Source organism: Anopheles ziemanni, chromosome 2, assembly GCF_943734765.1.
Source record: "Anopheles ziemanni chromosome 2, idAnoZiCoDA_A2_x.2, whole genome shotgun sequence".
Classification (NCBI taxonomy): Eukaryota; Metazoa; Arthropoda; class Insecta; order Diptera; family Culicidae; genus Anopheles; species Anopheles ziemanni.
The window spans coordinates 41,303,618-41,324,796 of NC_080705.1; the positions used below are offsets into that span (position 1 = coordinate 41,303,618).

A 21,179-nucleotide genomic window follows, 5' to 3' on the forward strand; every position below is an offset into this window, starting at 1 on the left:
GTAATTATATTGATAATACAATGAGCAAATTTCAACACAATTAGAACCAATTGACACTCTAAAAAGTTGCAAAAATATGCTTTGATGAAAATCAACAAAAACTGTTTGTAGTGATTGAGTAATATGAATAAAGATTCAAGAGAATAAAAACGAACCAAGCCCTCTGAGCAATGTTCAGTGTTTAATCAACAAAGTAATTTTCTGTACACGATTTTATTTGGTTGAAAAAGTTTACATACAAACGTTAAGGATTTTTCAGTTTTCAACGTCTGCTTTTTGGTACACTCCACACGTAGAATGTATCTTTTAGAGGTTGAAATTGTATTATTACTTTGTAGAAAAGTTAGACTTCCATTGGTGTTCATATTACTGCTTAATTTTGACTAGAAAAAAAAGTTGAGTATAAAAGAGAACCTGACCCATAACCGAATACATTCCTTTACGATATTTAGAATGATGATTCGGTACACTATTTTGAAAATTGACTTATGGATTTGTTTGTAATCAAACTGGAATTGATTTATTGATTTGGCTGTAATTAATTAATGTAATTTTAGCTGCCTAGCTTGAGAAAGAAATATTGTAAATAAATAGTTGAGACCATCAACCCAATACCCAACATTATTTTGAACACATTTGCATTTTGCAGTTCTGCGAGGCCAAAAGTTACATTCAAATCGATAATTGAAAAGAATGTAATTTTGGAAAACATTGCTACATTCACTTCGTGGTAATTATCGCTTTACTCTTTTTAAAATAAATCATCGAAAGTTTCAAACAAATAGAAATTATATAAAATCGTAAATTCAAATATGATTCCTTGCCTAAAACCATACCTGTTACATGTAACTATTGTACATGAAACAAACCATTCAAAGTATAGCCAAAGAAAATGGCCATAAACAAACAACTTTGCCTGTACTCCACTTTCTTAATCAAATGCGCACACGTTATGCATTTTTTCATCGTTTCTTTCTGATTGATAAACATATTTGCAGAGCAACCTGCATTGCCATGCACTGCACAGCCGTCGCTCTATGATGAATATACTGCATTAGTCGTTTTCGAAACGGTGGAAAAAAAATACACCGCTAACCGAAGGTGGATGGCGGATGATAAAACTTTGTCCCAGGTTTTTCTTTTCCTACGCAACCACATCGCAACCTCCCTCGGTTTGCGTTAGGTTTTGCGGTCCAAGTGCGAAATGATACATGAACGTCGCGACCGCTATAAATAACGAATCCGTCTGTCTTTCATACGACCAGCAACCGCAGTGGGAAAAATCGTTCGCATTGGATCCCCGATCTCCGGCGTTGAGTGCACTTGTCATGGAAAAGAAAACATTCCCCCACCGCGTCCGCGTCGGTCGTTGCTTGTTGGCCGCTACGAGCGAGCCGTCAGTAGCTGCGGGTGGATACGCCGTAGAGTTTAACACCGTATTACCGCTGCACCGTGGAAGCTACAGTGTCGCAGCGCCGCCCGTCGGCCCCGGGACATCATATCGCGTGGTCAGTATAATGATGCATCAGACCACGAACCTCGGCTCCACTGTCTAACCCAACACCAACTGCTTAGAGTCGAGAGTACGAGAAGGTAAAGAGCGAAGCACAACCAACTAACCTGATCCTCCGAGAAGCGCATTCCGTTCTCCTCCATGCACGCCCGCATCACGTGCTGCAGCTCGCGGTGTTGAATCAGTCCGTCGCCTGCCGCGTGCCGTTGCATTTTCCCGGGATGCGGCGATCGCACGATTTTCCAGCGGTTGTTCCAGAGCGTCAAGGGAGATGGAATAACAGGGGTGGAAGCAAAAGATTAAAACGTGTTCCAGGCAGTTTTAAGTGATTCGTCCGACCGGTCGGTGTCCGAGTTGAAGAACGAGCGGGCCTTCAATTTTTCGCAACCGTGGGGTTCGTCGTCTGTCGCGCGCGTCACCTGAACCAGATAATGAGACACCGATAAGAGATGCTTATCGAGTCCGGGCAGGTAAAATGTTGGTCTGTCGGCTCTCGGTCACATCTCGTCTATCTTCGTTTGTCTCCTGATGGCCCTTAATGTGAGCGGGATTAGGATTTTAGCGCTCAATGCGTTTGACAAATGTTTTGATTCAATCGTTCCGCACGAAGTGGATGTGTACCATGGCAAGCTGACAACCCCACTTGTGGTGGAAAATGTTTAAAAGTATGACATCAACTTGAAAACATCCATTTTAGAGGACTACCATCTATGAATGAAGTTTAATTGTACGAACATGTGCGGCCCGAACGGTGTCACTCCACGCACGGAAGCTCGCGTGTGGTTTCTCGGATCATAAAGAAATCGGACCAATCGGTTACAGTCCGTCGGTTGTTGTTGCGCGTGAACCACAAAATTTGAAACCACAGGAAGTTTTTCCTTTCCCTTGGCACAGCTCCGCACGGTCAGGGTAACGTCTGTTTGTTATTTATTAATGTTTTTCTTTCTCGTCGATGTTGACGATGTTTGGAGTGTTTGGCCCCTGGCGCTAAATTGTGGCCAAGTGCAGGGTGTTCGCATTGCGTGGACTCAAGAGTGTGTGTCTTTGTCCGTTTCGTCACGGGCGGGTCAAGACATCCCTCCTTCGGGAGGCAATTGATACCGAAACCAATCTTTGTTTCCTGTGCCCGTCGGTTAAAACCGGTGCTTGAACGATCGAATGGGTGTTATGAGAGCAAACCAAAAAGCAAAATGAAAACGATTTAAGTATCATTCAAGCCTCCCTATACAATGCCGTACAATAAAAAAAAATAAATCGTCCAAAAATTGGAGGGTTTCAACAAATCGAGCCGTATTGTGTGCGTGTGCGTTTCTTTTTCGTACCGTCCAAATCATACACTTTGAAGAGGAATTTAATTTTGTCCTCTGGCGATTGACCGGCGAACTGATGAATGGCATCGATGAATTCCTGTCGAAGAAATAAAAGAACATCGAGACACAATTGGGTACTCATTAAAGCAAAAGAAAAGAAAGTTGGCCATGCAAATTGGACGCAGTGGAAACTCGAGCACTCACCTGCAGGGAAATGGAGCCCGAGTTGTCCTTGTCGAAGATTTGAAACACTCGTTCGGTGAAAAATGGCTGTGGAGTAAAAGAGTGTATTCATAATGTGATAGACAGGGGGATGGAGAATGAGAGGAACGTTAGCAGAAAGCGAAAATGTTAACCCATAACAACCTAAATAAATATGAAAATTATGTATAACAATTTTAGCGCAAAAATATACAAAGCTCTGTTTCGTTAAAAATTTGCTTGTACAGAATAAAATAAATGTACTTCAACGCGACAAATCGGAAATGTTGTATTAATGAAATCTCTTTAGAATAGTTCAGAATTATAAAAAGGGTATTTTTGTGATTCCAATTTGTGCACAACCTTAAATTCTAATTTGAAAAAAAATTGTAATGGAAATTAAATTTTTCAAGTTCTTTGCATATTTTTTCAGTTTTCAAATATTTAAATGGATAATTTGAAATAGTGAAATGCTTAATATTTGCTTCTTGTAACTTTACTAATTGTTTAAAACACTAGAATACATTGTTATCGGAAGACGATTAAATGCTTTGAAGCGGTCAGTTTGATCGAACTTCGTCGAAACGCTACAACTTTGTATTGTTTGAAGATTTTACCGAGCTGTAAACGGCTGTTAGTCATAGCATTTTTTGACTATCGTTTTTTTTGGGTTTATCTATTTTTTTTTTGTTTTTTGATGTATGTCTCTAGCACGCCGTTAGCTTGGTGTAAACGAGGAAAGATAGGATTTGTTTTTAATTTTCAAAAAATCAAAAGTGTGTGCTCTCGAAAAACAAACAAAATCAAAAGATCGTTTCTTATTTTTTAGCTGAAAATTGATTCATGAAATTGATCTCAACTGTTTTCGAAATGTTTCAGAACAAAACCAAAATCCGTGAAAATTGTTGTTTTCTTGATTTATCAATTTTATTGTTGCACTAGTAAAATGGATGCAATTAATGTATTTTTCAATCGGTTAAAGGGCTTTAAGGGTTAAACTGTTCTCTTGTCTATTCCCGAGCGCATACTGTAGTATACTTACGTTTTTGGAGGTAACAATTTTCTTAAACTCCTCTCGGCGAATCTCCTTCTCGTTGCCGACCGTCTTGATGAACAGTTGCTCCAGCCGCTCGAGGGACGATTTGTCGAAGCCGGTCCGTGGGCTGGGGAGTTCAGGAAGGCAAGCAGGCAAAGGGGAAATTAATATGCGGCAGTGTGTAAACACTCACTCGTTGCGTACATTCGAATGAACATCTTCCCGCCGCAAATGGGACCGTTGTAATTGTAGCTTTGTGTTTCGTTTCATTCTGCTCAAGCAACAACTACATGTCCTTATTACCTCACCCTAGCGGCAGGTCCGGCCATTTTACACCCCGGTAATTAGTGACACCAAATTTGCTAAAGTGCCCTACTGGCGATGATGTGCCGTGTGTGCGTGTGCGTGCTGATGCAACTTCGGGAGTTGAACTTCCTCTTGCGTGCGACGGCCATACAAATGTCTCCGTATATGGAAAACGGTTCCATCCCACCTGCTTGTGAAAAGGTTATGTGTGCCAATTTTGGTAATCCGAACTGTGTGTTCTCCGCTCGCACGGACGCGTCATGAGGAACGCACGGTTTATTCGGCACGGTAGGCTCTCCTCCGTGTGATCACCGCCGCGACCTGTTGTTCTGGTTTAATGGGCTGTCAATTACTCGGGGTTTTATTTCCCAACTTCCCAAGCTGGGGGATCACCATTTACGAGCGGCGAAAATAGCCCTTTACCCTTTTGGCTTGGCTTGGATAAAAGATCTCAATTAATTACCCCTCTAGCCTGCCCCGTTTTGATAATGCCATTGTGGGGACCAATTAATTAAACATCGAACTTCGATAAGCCGCCGACCAATGCTCAGCCAGGTCCTAATCATTAATGTGCGCCCAGTACACCTCCCGTATTTCGAGCCCTTTTGTTGGTTATGCTCAAATTATGCTCCGTCACTCGGGGAATTGCCACGCTTTCCATTGTTTGTCACACTCACCATAACCATTTATCAATGGGCAAACCTTCCAGGGAAGCATAACACAAGACAACCATCATCATTTGGCCACAGAAGCTACAAAAGAGCTTTGGTGTTAAATTTAGCTTCACCTCAACAAACTAAGGTGAACGCACAAAATATTTCGATAATCGATCAACGATCGATATTTTCCCTCAACGGACACATGCGGGGCAACCTAGAAAGGACTTTGTGCGTTGCCTAACCTGCTCTCTTTGACGTAGCTCAAGCTGAGGTTGAATTCTGTCTAAAATAAGACATCGACAAAGTGGCCAAAGGTAGCAAGGGAACGGAATGTATATTCATATGGGTGCATGGGGAGATTCAAGAGCTGATGAAGGTTGTCACAGGAACTGTATGCTGGTCTCGTCTGTTGGCTACCACATCACGCGATCACATAAGACAAAAAGCCTACCAGACGCATGTTGGAGAGCGGTTCGGCATGATTAATCCCCTGGTACGCGCGCGGAAAAAGAGGTGGCATTCGGGAGGGAAATGGCGTGTATGTACATACATTGTGTTAACATGAGTCGTTAATTTGCTGCCGCGAAAGGTTCACATGCGGTAAATGATGTTGCAAGTGCAGGCACTCAACGCGACACTTCAACGTGTCGAGAAGGTGTCAAACAGTGCCGATGAGAGAAGAGAATGCACGGGGAATGGTGTACACACAAATTCAAGATGAACCGAACGGGGACCTCCAGTAAAGTCCGATCCTCACGAACATCGACACTTCAGCACGGATCCGTATGCCGCTAGTGTTTTCCCGGAGATTTGAGTGAGATCTTCGTCGTATGGCACGCTGAAGCAAGGTTAACTTTCCTTCCTTCTTCTTCTCTTTTTTTTTGCAAACGTTTGCTACCCATCCCTCAAGCTGACAAATCGCATTCCAACGCACGGGGAGGCCATGGGCAGGCACGAACTTGAACCGACATTTATCACGTGCCAAGTCCCGAGCGTTGGCGAACTCTGACACGCGATAAATCTTGATTAGCCATATTTGCTTGCCGGGTCCGGTGCTGCCTTTTTCGCGACTCATCGATCAGCGATCGTGGCGATCGGCGACGACGATCAAAGAAGGATCCACAAGTTTGTCTCAAATAAATCATTCTTCGCGCTACTACGCGCCACCCTCAAGCTGCCTGTTGAAGCCCGTTTCCCAGTGGTTCGCTCGTTTAAATCTCGTTTACGTCCACGGCACATTTATCACCTCGCGCGCGCGTTCGAACAGCTTCGTAGTTTCAGGCCGAGTGTCGTGGAAGCGAATGCAATTCAACCGCAAAGTACTGGATGTGGATGGTTGGATTCACCAACCATCAACCAAACGATCACGACCACGCGACAATTGTAAAAAAAAATTGAGAAACATAGAAATCTGCACGAAATTGATCGATGATCAATGAAAGGGCTGTTGCCGGGTTTTGTTCCGGACTCGTGACTTCCCAATCTGCTTATCGCTTGCATAGGTCGTGCCGTGTAATGGGAGAAATTATCTACTTCAGCGGCAGCATGTGTCAAGCTGGGTCAGCTGCTTCTTTTCCCCTTCGCCACCTAATTGGTGTTGTCTGTGGACGGTTTTTTTCACCCTCTCTGTTTAGACTCTTACGATCTATACAAACAAACAGATGGTCTGTCTTGGTATAGCGCGGTGAATGAGAAGGACTGCTTTGTGGTTTGGTTGAATTCGGTCACGATCCCGGGACGATCGAGGAGTTCGAGTTGAAGAAGTTTGTCTGCGATCGGAGATCGACTTTAGAAGGGCACGAAGTTCAAAAGGTTGACGAGTACGTGCTTGTTTCGAGTTAAGTGTCGAACGTGAAAGATTAGATGCAAACGAACAAAAAATATTAGCAGAGAAACTTTTTGAATCGCACTTGATCGCTTGGTTTTTATTGTAAAGAAATATTTGCAAGAAAAGAAATATATTTTTTTTTTATCACGAACATAATAACCATGAATATATTGAATGCAGTATAATTTTAAGTATGTTATTCCATTAATTTAAAGTATGATATTAATTATCTCAGTAAAAATTATCATTTATATTTATAAAAAAATAATTTTTCTATATCACGAAATGTATTTTAATTATATAGTAGTCTATTTCTTCTTCTTCTTTGTGTAACGACCTCTTGGTCATGCCTGCCCGTTAAGGGCTTACGAGACTTGTTTCCCTGTTGTACGTGGATAGTCAGTCCTCTCGTCTTTTGCAAGTAAATTACTATGTTAAAATAAGGATTCAAGCATTGAAAATGATAGACCTTGTAACAAAACCAATTTTAATTTTCCTTATTGCGGATGCAATACAGAGTGTTTGTAAATGAGGCGCTCTTAAATATGTCCTAGTTTAAGTACATTTGAAAAAAATGGTGCATTTTTTGAAAAAATCTGGAATTTAAACGTGCAGTAAAAATGGCATAAAAGTTTACTTCTCAATCAAAAATATCCTCTAAATTATTCTTTTGAAATATATTGCGTCAAATCATAAGTTATGGACATTCTCCTACCAAATGTAACAAACATGTTCGCAAGCTTCAAAAGCTCAAAAAATCTCTCCCAGCAATTCCAAATGAGGTAGCGTTTTCACAAACAACATGAACTCAGTGAGAAATTAATTATTTATTATAATCACGCACACCAGAAGCAATCATCATCGGCAATACTGGGTGCAAACAGGCAATAAACTTTTAATGCGAATGAATCACGAAATCACAACACAACCGGGGCGCGATTCCGACCATCGCGTCCGACCGCCGATGTTTTATGTTTATGTGTCGTCCGTTCTGTTTGCAAGCGAGCCATTTCTTTAGCTTTTGCATTTGCAGAAATTACGACCTGACGGCCCCATTATACGGGTTCAGGCTCGATCGCCAAGGCCGGGATGAATCATGTGCTTGCACACCCGCGATATGCTCCTGGAATAGGCCCCCGGGAGTCCCTTTTTCACGAATCCCGCCTAATCATCCGGGTTTAGCGTTGCAACTGCGTTGATCGGTATGTAGATCTGTCTGTGAGTGCGCACGAGCGTTTTCACGGCTCATAAATTATGTTCCCTCTCCTGTTTTGTGCTCATTTCAGCAGCATTTCCAACCAAAGGTGCAGTTTCATTTTTTCTAATATACTTGTTAACATTCACGCACCACGCTCTGCGTCGATTCGATAAATCATGCAGTTGCGAGCTATTTATCAAACCTGCCGAAACCCGCACGCCATCTTCGTGCGTCGCCGGCAATAGAACCCAGCATGGACGGGGCGTGCAGTGTAGAATAGGCAATGATCTTCCATTGACCATTTGCGAGCGAAACCTACCGGATCAGCTGCTGCTGATTGGTGAACCTTTGCGTTGGCTTCTGGTCCGGCTCATCTGGTTTCCGTTTATTTTATTACTGCTCGTGACATAATTTATGAACAGACCACGTACAGCAGCATCCATTTCTTCCAGGTTCAGCCCCGAGGGGTCTCTCGGTTTCGATGGAACGCATGATTTACGATCGTCAATCGGCAAAGTGCATTCATTTGGGCTGGCCTCCGGGGTCTAGAGTCTATTTGACTGAACATGTTGGCTAGCGTTGCTTTATCTCTTCGTGAGGAGGTTCGGGAGCGAGTTTCAGTAGAGAGCACTGGAATGACCGCGACGAAAGCTCATGAATGGGCTCACGCTACTTCTTTTGAAGAGCTTTGAATGGTGGATAACATCAGCAACTGGTATGATGAAAAGCCAAAATGGAAAACTACCCAAACCTGCCACACGTGATCGCACTTTTGTTCGAGATAATGATCACAAAGATAGAGATAACTTTTACATTCGCTCTCCACCCAGTTCGTTCACCACTGAGACTCGTTCATTTTTTAGGATTTTTGAATACATCTGATTAACAAAATGCCTACCGCATCTTCTGTAATTTTTCATTAAGTATTGGACCAACCGAAAAATAGATTTCATTCAATGATACCACAAGAATCTGAAAGTGATCTTTGGTTGATTGGACACAAAAAGTCTCTTTCTTAAAGCTCATATTTACCCAATTTTGCTTATATCATTGTTAGAATATGTATTTTTTTCCTTTTTTATGGCATTCAACCCTATTTCATGATAAAGGAACTATTCAATTCAAAAATTACTTTTGGATACAACGTTGTTTTCGAATAAACACGTTTTATTTTGATGCATGCGAAGAAAGTCGGAGAAATTGGTGAGATTGTATTGATATTATAGGTTTTGTTTCTTTTTTGTTGCACTGTGGTTTTTTATGTTGTTTCCAAATTATACTTTTTGCTTAGGTTTTACAAAAATATTTTCCATGAACAATGATACCACGAGAGATCTACAGTTTGAAATTTTAACTACAGATTTTTTTTCAAAATAAACGTAATTGTTTCAATTAAAAAATTTAATAAAATGTTTAAAAAATATTTATTTATTAAATAAATTATTGCTTTAACTGCATTATGACACTTCTGTCCCCCCGCTCGCAACAAAATACCCTTTTACATTCAACTGTTGGCTTTTTTAATAAAAAATGGCTCGATAGCATTGAGGAAAACAAAGTTTTTTTTTAAGTTTTTAACCAAATCTACTGACAGTAACACAATAACATAATAAAATGCCATTTTTTTTACATTTAAATTTAAATCAGTGACTCGGTTTTGCTCTGCTAGATAACGAACCCAATCTAACATAATTTACTTATTAATAAGAACTGGTACATTTGATGAAATCGTTTTTTATTTTCTATCGTCTCCGGTTAGTGTTAGTAACGACGGCATGGAAGAAACGATAGTGTTACTTTTGCGTGTGCCATCGCACATTATTAGATGTCCACCCGACAACTTCGTTTCTCGTGATACGAAGACATGCTTTCAAACGTACCAAAAAGCGGTCCAGCCTGGAATGTCGGTACGGTACTCGTTCCTCCACCCTTCTGGTTGGCTGTTATTTAATTTATGCAGTGTAATAGCCACGGCTACCGCATTTGGACATTGGCAACGATCACGTCGCTCTCCCGCGTGTCGTGATCTTTCCTTCAATCCCTCGTCACCAGCCCTATACCTCACAGCCTGGTACGGTACATCACTCTTAACGGCGAAGTGGCTCGAACCGTTCGCCGTGATTTGTGCCAACAGCACTTCAGCTACCGTAATTTCGCTGTCCATCAGATCTGAGCATCTGAGCGATCTTATCGCTTCCAATCGAACACGATCGAAACGCAAGAAAGGTTTTCCTCCGGGCCCGCGAACGGTCGCCACCCGGCCAAGCTGAGGACCCTCACCTCGACTAACCTTGATTGACGTGGCGCGTTCGGACAAAATCAGAGCAGATCGAACCCATTAGTGATTGCGGCGTTGGGGCGAGTGGTCAGTAGTCCGGGTCGGATGATGAACTTGCTATCGCTGAGCTGTCATCTGGCAGGTGCCGAACATGGGCGGAACCATGACGAGTTGCAGGACTAACGGGGAACGGGCTCTGAAGGCGCGTCCCCCGAGATGCGCCTGGTTCGATAGAGCGGTCATGAGGTGGCATGTTTGGGACAAAAAGTAAAAAAGCCGACGAGCAGAACCTGGTGCCTGCCATCCACCTCTGGAACGGGACCTGCATGGCTTCTGGCCTGTTCAGAGCGGCCTTTGATTAAGATCTACCGTTTTAGGCTGTTATCTTCCAGCAACTTGAACTTGGTTTGTAAAAAGCGATCGAGTCTCGTAATGATGATCAACTCGAGCACATTCAATGCAGCGAGCGTCACGTAGGTCGTTGGCTTCATGCAACACTTCCCATGTGTTTACAGAGATTCAATTTTTCCTCTAACCGGCATTGCCTCCGGCCAATGCGTCCTGCCTTTTTTGGGAAAAACTAATCACGGTGTCGCGTTTGATCAACCTTTCCAACCGCCACCGTAAACGGCCGCATCGTTCGGAAGTGTTGACCAAACCGGCCGGGTTTGGATAATGGGATTTAATTATCATCCTGAACCGATCGATCGATGGAATGGTTTTAATTAAGTGTGAGCGGGAACACCCCAAACCAGGCCAGAGCACAGATGATGGATGCGTCCTGCACTTACCGTGAGTTGGTGAGGTTTGAGATGAACTCCATGATTTGATTGGTCGAAATCTGGTTGGTCGAGTCGATGTCGATTAATCGATAGAGCTTATCTAGAATCTGCAACAACATGGCAGAGAAAGCCAAAGCAAAGGAAACATTAGTGGCATGCAGGAAGGAGCCAGCGTGGACCGCGGCGAAACTTACCCCTTTGGCATGCCATATTTGGGAGAACTTGTCGTAGGTTACCGTTCCGTCGCCGCAAAGTACGTACGCGACCGATTCGAGCTGCTCGGCGAAATCAATTTGCTTCTCATCGCTGCAATGAAAAGGGTTGGAAAAGAGTGTAATGAGCAAAATGGTACATAACATGGAGCGTAGAGTTTAATTGCATGATCATTTGCACTATCCCTAAGGCGGTTGATGCGGCCGTTGAATCAAATTAATGCTTACAAGCTAGCCGGCGAGATAAGCGTCTAATAGGAATGATTTAATTATCAACTAATATAAGATCGATTTTAAACTCCTATTTCCAACATTTGTAATATGAAATTTTGAACACGGTGCGACCGTGTCCCAAATGTGATCTACAATCGGTCAAACTGACATTTTTTAGATCACTTTCGACATCTTTTAGATAACAAGAGTTTGATGTCAGCTTTAGATCCCAAATAAAGTTTGGAACTTTTCAAAAGCTCTTATCGTCCTTCCGACAAGAATATCATTGGCCTTGCTGTAAAATCTAGCCAATTTGATGCTGAATAATATTGCAGGACAGTTTTCTAAAATTTCAAACAAACTAAGCACTTGTTGTAGATTTTTGACAAATTATGTCAATTGAAATTATGTTTATGTTTATAAGATCTTCAATTGATGATTCAATAACGATAGTAAGCTTTTCATTATAAAATGATCACTACATCAAAAACAGGTGAAAATCTGAAATAAATGTGAAAACTAAAAAAAATATGAAAAATACTACAGAGCATCTTTTATCAAAAGTAAGTTACGATTTAAAATAATTGGATTGCGTTTATTTATAGGTTTATCAAATAACAGTTTGGTACATTCTAGTTAGCCCACGCGGTTTTCCTCCCAACTCTATTATTTATGTTAAGCGACTATTCAAATCCATTTTGGACAAGGTTGTATGTTATACTGCCATCAGTATTTCTATTGAAAGATATTTATTATTGATCAGAGCAGTGATGATAAACAAATAGTGTATACCATTCTATTTTTATTGTAAGGCCGAAAATAGACGGAGCGCGTCCGACGCGTCCGCGTCCAGTACGTGGGACGCGCACCGTCTAGGTAACCACCCGCGATTTTTCACGAGCGTTGCCAGCTTAAAGAAACTTTATTTTTGATATTCAAGAAGAAAAATTCATTCTTTCTTAGCGTGGCAGGTGTGATGTGTGTTTTTATATAACACTAGCTGATTAACCCGATTTCATCTGGGTAGAAATAAATTCCAAACTGAAGAGTGTTTGCATTCAGTATCAGTTTTCAGTTTTACAATCTTAAATTTTGCTATGTGCATTTAGTATTACGTTTAGTCGAGGCAACCATGTAAATATACATTTTGCATTCATTACTTAATTGTGCTTCCAGCTTAGTGCAAGCGTTTGAAATTAATCTATTAAAGCAAGTATGAGAAAAACTGTGAATAAACAACAGGTGATAGGTTAAAGAAAATATAGGAAAGTTATAGGCAGGAAGAAGGCATAAAAATGTTGGACATTTCACACTTGAAAAATTGGCTTTCTTATAATTATGTTTGGTTGAATTGATTAGACAGATTTTGTGTGATTGAGCATATTTGTTTCGTAGGAGAAGATAGAAGAAGTCTGACATGAGATTGAGCACTCAAACTGTGACCATTCGAATAAGTGACGCCAAATTGTACGAAAATGATACCCATAATTCATTGTAATCATTGTTGAGCTAGGAGGTAGGATGGCAGTCCCCCTTACCCTTAAGTAATATGCGGTCCAATTTTTATAAGAACCTATTCCATAATTGAGGAATTATTATTATTTTTCACCATTTTATGCGATAGGTGTTCGAAAGAGGGACAGGGAAGGAGGGTATTTGGAAAAATAAAAAATTAGCTAAATTCCAGCCAAGTTTGGTACAGATAGTTGATAGATTGTGCGTAATCCGGTTGCATACATGTGATAAGAATTTACGCTTTTTTATGAGCATGCTTATGGTTTAACTGCAGAGGAGGAGGGAAGAGGTAGTCTGGACTAAGATTGAACATTAAGAGTGAGGCGACTCGATTTAGAGATCATAAATAACTCGAAATTGATACCCATATTGCATTTTTACCATTTTTGGGGTATGGGGTAGTGGGTGAGCCCCCCTTTCCCCTTTCCCTAGATGAATGAAATTTTAACCCATGAAATGTCCCTATGTAATTAATATTTGTACCATGTTTTGTGAAAATCCGTTCAATAATTGTTGAACTATAATTGTTTTTCATTAATTTCAGAGGGTAGGTGTTCGGGAGGGGTAGGGAGGTATGAAGATATCAACAAACGAAGTTCAGATCATTCAATCCTGGAAAATTAGCTACCTTCCTGCCAAGTTTGGTGTAAATCGGCTCGGTAGATTTCGCGTGATGCGAGCACATACATATATATATATATATATATACAGACAACGGTGACTTTTATATATTAGATCCATTCAACGAATTAGTTATAACTGAACATTTGTATTGAACCGTCGACGGACGCGCCAGCACGTCGAACGCAGAGTTGCTTGCTCGAAGAATCCGTCCTGGCAGGCGGATCGACTGGCGCGTGCCGAAAGTGACCTAAAAGATGTCAGTTTGACAGATTGTAGATCACATTCGGGACACGGACGCCTCGGGCGCGCCCCGTCTATTTTTGGCCTAACATTTTTTGCTAGTTAATAAAGATTGGAACAAACCATGACGTTTCTACCCTGATGTTTGTAATTACGAATGCATATCGTTTATAGCGCTAAAATGCACAAGACAATGGTTTTTTTGGAAACATCGATTGGCGATATGAAATGAAGAAATATTCCTGACCGCGAGAAACGCCAAGTTAGTCCAATTTAAACAAAAAGACTACCTTCGGGAGTCGGGGTAGTCATTGGGAAATCCGTTTTGTACTCATTCGCCTTCAGTGACATCGCTGCAAGGGCCGCTGTCACCTCCCGGCCTAGCTGGAAGGTTTCATATCGATCTATCTCGATCTCAGTTCCCACCTCCATCCCGATGCAAGCGTTGACGTCAATCGCATAGCAATAGTCCAATGATGAGCCACCGCTCGTGCCCTGCATCTCGGCCACTGTGCCAACCTTGAACTCCGAGCCTGCCTCCTGCTTCACAAATTGGGCTCCGGCCTCGGCGATGGCGCGCAGTTTTTCCTCGGCCCTCGGTTTGCGCGTGGTGTACGACCATGGGAAGACGAGGTTGTTCCCGGGTGAGTGCAGATCGATATAAAGCACCAGGACGTACTTTATTGCCACCAGGATAGTCCTGATGCTCAGTGACTCGACCTCGGAGAACGGTTTCGTGCCGCGGTACGAATCCTCACTCGGATCGGTGACGGCGTCGTTGGACAGCTTATCCCACTTGAAGCTGTAGTTGCGGTTCAGATCGGTCCCCTTCTCGCCACCCGCCTGGTTCGAGCGATTTTTCCGCCATAAGCGGTCCTTCCTTCGCGAGTACTCGTAACCATCAGGGTTCGCGAACGGCATGATGGCAAAGCGATAGTCCAGGTCTTTGTAGTCGTCGGAATTGTTGACCAATTGATCGATAACGTATAAGGCCGCCATCGCCGTGCCCCACTCGTGTGCGTGCTGGTTTGCAACGAGGAAAACCGTTTTCCACGACCTCGCTTTATTGATAATGATCGTCTGGAGCTGGCGCCCTTCGGCCGTTTGGGCAACTTTTTCCACCGCCACCCATCCTCGGTTCTTTTTCTGTAGAGATTTCATCCATGTGACTGCTTCGTCGTAGGTAGGAAACTGGTCCAGAAAATCGTGTGGCCGGTATTGCCTTTCCGAGCTGGAGGAAGGAACATTCATTAGACATTATCGTCCGGGAACTAACAGCCGGCTGTCTACCAACACGACTGGAATGGAAGACGTACCTGCTTGAAAACAGTTTGTAGAATGTACTGTTAGCCCCAGGTGAAAGGTTGCCAAACGCCCGGAAGGCAGGCGTAGTGTTGGAAGCCTTGATAAGCGCAAGCGCCACTAAAACAGTCACAAGAAAGCGTTGAACCATGTCTGACGCTAAGTTACTAAACCCACTGGTTTCACGAAGTCCATGCGATGTTTTTATGTACAAGCTTTTGTAGAGGAGCGACAACGAAAAAGCAATTTGACACACTTCTCTATATATTTGTGTCTAATTTAATTAAACAATATACAAGCTGTGTGGTACAATAAAAACCAACTGTAGCAGTAAATTGTTTTGTGCGGAACTAAAATTTGTACAGAAGCAATAAGGTCACGCATGTTGCTAGAAAAAAATCTCCTTTTCATTTTAGCTGTAGGCAAAGTTAAACTTAACAAGCCCAAAGTGGTTTCTAACGATGCCAAACAAAAGCCTTTCGCGTTCAATTGACTGCTTACTACCAGCAAAGAGCAGCTTCATACGAACGAACTGGCCCTAAAAACAGTGTATTGAGTCACGGGCTAAGCCCTGCCGGCTGTAGTTTTTGGCATAGAAGATCGACACATACTAAGTCGAAGGCCCCCTTTCTATCTAAAAACACCGAGGCCATCATCTCTTTGCGAGAGCGGGCCATCTCTATTTCGGTTAGCAATAGCGCGAGGCAGTCGTTTGTCCCTTTACCCTTGCGAAAACCAAACTGGGTATTGGAGTTAAGATTTAAAAAAAATTGGAGTGCGTTTATGTATAGGTTGATCAAATAAGAGTTTGGTACATTCTAGTTAGTCCACGCGGTTTTTCCTCCGAACTCTATTATGTATGTTAAACGACCATGCCAATCCATTTCGGACAAGGTTGTATGTAATAATGTCATCAGTGTTTCTATTGGAAGATATTTCTAATTGATCAGAGTAGTGATAAACAAATAGTGTATACCAAATACCATTTTTTTTCATTCTAGTTTCATTGTAACAGTTTTTCTATTGAATAAAGATTGGAACAAACCTTGATGTATATACCTTGATATTTGTAATTATGAAAAAAAAATCGATGTAAAATGAAGAAATTATGCTGACTGCAGGAAACGCCAAGTTAGTGCAATTTAAACTAAGAGACTACCTTCGGGAGTCGGGGGAGTCATTGGGAAATCCGTTTTGTACTCATTCGCCTTCAGTGACATCGCTGCAAGGGCCGCTGTCACCTCCCGGCCTAGCTGGAAGGTTTCGTATCGATCTATCTCGATCTCAGTTCCCACCTCCATCCCGATGCAAGCGTTGACGTCAATCGCATAGCAATAGTCCAATGATGAGCCACCGCTCGTGCCCTGCATCTCGGCCACTGTGCCAACCTTGAACTCCGAGCCTGCCTCCTGCTTCACAAATTGGGCTCCGGCCTCGGCGATGGCGCGCAGTTTTTCCTCGGCCCTCGGTTTTCGCGTGGTGTACGACCATGGGTAGACAATGTTGTTCCCGGGTGAGTGCAGATCGATATAAAGTACCAGGACGTCCTTCAATGCCACCAGGAATTTCCTGATAAACAATGACTCGACCTCGGAGAACGGTTTCGTGCCGCGGTACGAATCCTCTCTCGGATCGGTGGGGGCGTCGTTGGACAGCTTATCCCACTTGAAGCTGTAGTTGCGGTTCAGATCGGTCCCCTTCTCGCCAGCCGTCTGGTTCGAGCGATTTTTCCGCCATAAGCGGTCCTTCCTTCGCGAGTACTCGTAACCGTCCGGGTTCGCGAACGGCACGATGACAAAGCGGTAGTCCAGGTTTTTGTAGTTGTCGGGATTGTTGACCAATTGATCGATAACGTATAAGGCCGCCATCGCCGTGCCCCACTCGTGGGAGTGCTGATTTGCAACGAGGCCAACCGTTTTCCACGACCTCGCTTTATTGATAACGATCGTCTGGAGCTGGCGCCCTTCGGCCGTTTGGGCAACTTTTTCCACCGCCACCCATTCTCGGTTCTTTTTCTGTAGAGATTTCATCCATGTGACTGCTTCGTCGTAGGTAGGAAACTGGTCCAGAAAATCGTGTGGCCGGTATTGCCTTTCCGAGCTGGAGGAAGGAACATTCATTAGACATTATCGTCCGGGAACTAACAGCCGGCTGTCTACCAACACGACTGGAATGGAAGACGTACCTGCTTGAAAACAGTTTGTAGAATGTACTGTTAGCCCCAGGTGAAAGGTTGCCAAACGCCCGGAAGGCTGGCGTAGTGTTGGCAGCCATGATAAGCGCAAGCGCCACTAAAACAGTCACAAGAAAGCGTTGAACCATGTCTGACGCTAAGTTACTGAACCCACTGGTTTCACGAAGTCCATGCGATGTTTTTATGTACAAGCTTTTATAGAGGAGCGACACCGAAAAAGCAATTTGGCACACTTCTCTATATCTTTGTGTCTAATTGAATTAAACAATATACAAGCTGCGTGACACAATAAAACCCAACTGTAGCAGTAAATTGTTTTGTGTGGAACTAAATTGTGTACAGAAGCAAGAAGGTCACGCATGTTGCTAGAAAATAATCTTTTTATTTTAGCTTTAGCTCAGTCAAACTCAGTATTATTGGAACCAAGTTCGGTTAAGAGTTGAATCCTCGAAGCTAAACCAAGCACCCGCGATAACTTTGTTGTTAGAGGAGTTATGGCAAACCTCGGTTCTACAGCTAAATTGCGAAAAATGTAAGACGCTCGTATAATTTTCAGTCGCTCTTCTGAATAAATCAAATAATGCTGGTATAAAATACTGGTAATAAATCAACTGTATCCGAAGTATTCAAGGCAAGATAACCGTGTAAACCATCGCACTGATGGCGTACATAGCTTCTATGCCGTATGGGACGATCTGGTCCACGTCCACCTCAAAGTTATCCTTTCCCAGCTTGATCCAAGTGCACGCCCGGATATTGAGCCATTGGCAAAAGTCCATACCACATCCGGGAGCCTTCTCAAGCAGCTGCCCGGGGGTGCCGACCTTATATCGCACGCCCTTATTGAAGTCGATCGCGTTTGCTCCCGCTTCGGCAACCCGCTTCGGGATCGATTGGTCTAGCGGTGGCTCAGCGGTGTATCCCCATGGGTAGAAGATGAACTGATCGCAGCAGTGTATGTCCACGTACAGGAGCGCATCTCTGTGCCGGAGAATCAGTTCGGTGAGGGCTTGCGTTTCCTGTTCTGAGTTGGGTGCTGGTCCACGGAACGTTTCTGACGAAGGATCGTCATCCGCACTGTGGATAAGCATATCCCACTGGTACTCAAAGTTCCGGTTTAGGTCGACACCAATATCGCCGGTCGGTTGAATTGATCGATTCTTACGCCAGGATCGCATGTGTTCACGGCTGAACTCGTATCCATCCGGGTTTGGGGTCGGTACGATAACCCACTTGAATTGCGCCAAATCGGGATACATGTTGGCGTTGCGCATCAGCTCAAGGAAGAGGAAGATGGTCGAGGTCATTGCGATCCAATCTCGGGCATGCACATTGGCCGTGATAAGGATTGTTTTCTGCTGATCTGGGTTGTTCGTGATCGACTCGACTTGACCCGGATCCGCATTTTGGAGTGCCTGGAGCCACGCACTGGTTTGGTTTTCACCGTCATTAGATAGAAAACTGTTAAATAGCAGTAAAGTATAGAACACGACAGTAGTTTGGGAGACATATTGGAATCTTTACGCTAAGCGTTACTAGTTCTAGGTTACCACGTTGTATTATTGTATTGCTTGCTTAACGAACTTCAATTGCAAATTTTATGCGTAGGACTTTAATTAGTAAACTGTTACAGAATGCCTTACTGTTCTAGCTTACACAAAATATAGATAGCTGTTGACTTGAACGCTCACAATTGCGTGAAATAGTTTTTTTTAAATGTATTTTACGACTAACATCCTGAATTGTAGTCATGAACACATAGTTTTTCGAAAACATGTTCAAGGGCGAATGCGCCAAGTTCGCCTGCAGGATATAACTTCTTCTCCTTCTTGGCGTAACGACCTTGTTGGTCATGCCTACCCGTCAAGGGCTTACGGGATTTGTTGGTTGTGATATTCAAAATAAGTTTTGTCGGAGCTTTCTGGTGAAAGAAACCACGAAATTAGTGCTTTTTATTCCGACTTTCTATCACACCAACTTTATCGCGAAGAGGCCTTATGGTGGCTCGCGCAGCCCTTTTATCCCCTTCGTGGTCTAAGCCCCATCGCTGCTGCATGGGTCGCTGCCGCTGTCACATTGACTGCTGGTGCAGCTGACAGCGACAGTGTTGTGATAAATCTAATCGCAACAAGATTTTTTTGCACTATGTGTACGTGGATAGTCAGTCCTCTCGTACAGGGGATTGTCCGGTCTCGGTTGGGATTCGAACCCACGCCATCGAGGTGGTGAGCCTCGGCGCTCATGGGCCGATTTTCTAACCGGCGTTACCGCCCGGCTGTTGCGGACCCCCTGCAGGATATAAACGCTGTTTCCAGTACATTTTCATGCACTTTTTTAGAATCCTAGCCGAAGGCTATATGTAATATAGACAGTCTGACAAGAAAGTATCAGTACAGTCACCAATTTCAACTTTAAGCCTAGTTATCTCAGTGACTACGTGACCTAGGACAACCGTTTGAAAGACATATCGTAGATAAACTTTATTATTTAGCGTACATTTTTCATAAAAGTTCTTAAGGCCAGTTTGACTAACTTTTTTGCCAAGTAGGTTTGGGCTCCCATTTCGCCAAGTCTATCCTCATGGCTTATTCAAAACGGTTTGAAACCTATAAATAAAAGAAGAAGCGATGTCAACCAAGACACGGTGAAGATCTAACACAAATATGACTCGTTTGTTTGATCGTACGGAATATTTTTCAAATTTATTGGGTGAGGATCCACTTACAAACACTCAAACAAAGATTCCAGGCTGAGCAGCCGTCAGAGCCATCGCACTCACGGCGGCCAGAGCTTCCAAGCCGTATAGAATGATTTGGTTGGTGTTGAATTCGAACCCTTCTGTTACGAACGTCCACTTTAAAAGTACTCGAACTGCTCGAGCCGTTCGGACCATACAAAATAGTTACCATAATAGCTGGCTAGGTTCGAACCCAGGAGCGGAATTGACAACGGAGTAGCTGGAAGGAGTGGAAATAAGCAAGCCAGTAGCAAGTCAGAAGCGGACGTAAAAGGACAAAAGTTTTATCGGTACGATCAAGGAATAAAATCAGTTGAGTGAATAAAACAACCTATGCTCGAGATCAAAACCTGTCCAAATCTAATTATTTCGAAGAGTGCAAGAACATTAAAAACCTTATTTGGGAACATTATAAAACTTTTTTCGCACTATCGTGTATCTTGGACTTGCTACTCATAGTAAAAGTAAAAGAAAAACGTTCCTTTGGTGAAATTGAGGACTGAACATGCCAAGAGTAACGCGAACACCGAAACCCACATCGAAACCGGAGCATACGGAGAACCCGACAAATCCAGAAGCTTCAGGAAGCAGTATGATCGTGGGTGCAGACACGGTTTCGGCGAAGCAAGTGCGTACGCCGATTATCGATTCTCCTGGAGCGTCAGTGTGCACCATGGATAAAGGAGAAAAGCCAACAAGTGAGCCATTGTGTGGTATAGTAGCCATAGAAAGTTCGGGAAACATAACCACAGCGGCAACCACAGAAGAGGTTATGGCGAAGCACGTGCGTGAGCCGAAAGTTCCTGGTACGTCAGTGTGTGCCACGGAACAAAAAGATATGTTGATAGGTGAGCGATCTGGAAATATTGTTCTCGCAAAGGCCATCAAGTCGGAGCGGGCCATGTCTGCGCTTTCCTCCCATAGTTCGCAAGCGTCATCAGTGCGTGTTCGTGAGCTGGAGCTTTCGTTGAGGAAATTGGAAGAAGAAAAAAACATCGAGCAGGCATATATTGCAAAAAAGTATGCGTTAT

The 21,179-nt window shown here is 43.1% G+C and overlaps 1 protein-coding gene across 1 annotated transcript in view; it reads right to left on the reverse strand.

Moving 5' to 3' along the window:
• The window catches only part of LOC131287225 (uncharacterized), an 88,898-nt gene that overhangs the window by 10,983 nt on the left and 56,736 nt on the right, over nt 1–21,179 (reverse strand). Inside the window, exons 3-8 of the mRNA XM_058316261.1 lie at nt 11,306–11,417; nt 11,121–11,218; nt 4,067–4,187; nt 3,028–3,093; nt 2,836–2,920; nt 1,621–1,706 (exon numbers count right to left, since the gene is read on the reverse strand). Coding sequence (XP_058172244.1) covers nt 1,621–1,706; nt 2,836–2,920; nt 3,028–3,093; nt 4,067–4,187; nt 11,121–11,218; nt 11,306–11,417 — 568 coding nt within the window. The remainder of the gene's footprint in view (nt 1–1,620; nt 1,707–2,835; nt 2,921–3,027; nt 3,094–4,066; nt 4,188–11,120; nt 11,219–11,305; nt 11,418–21,179) is intronic.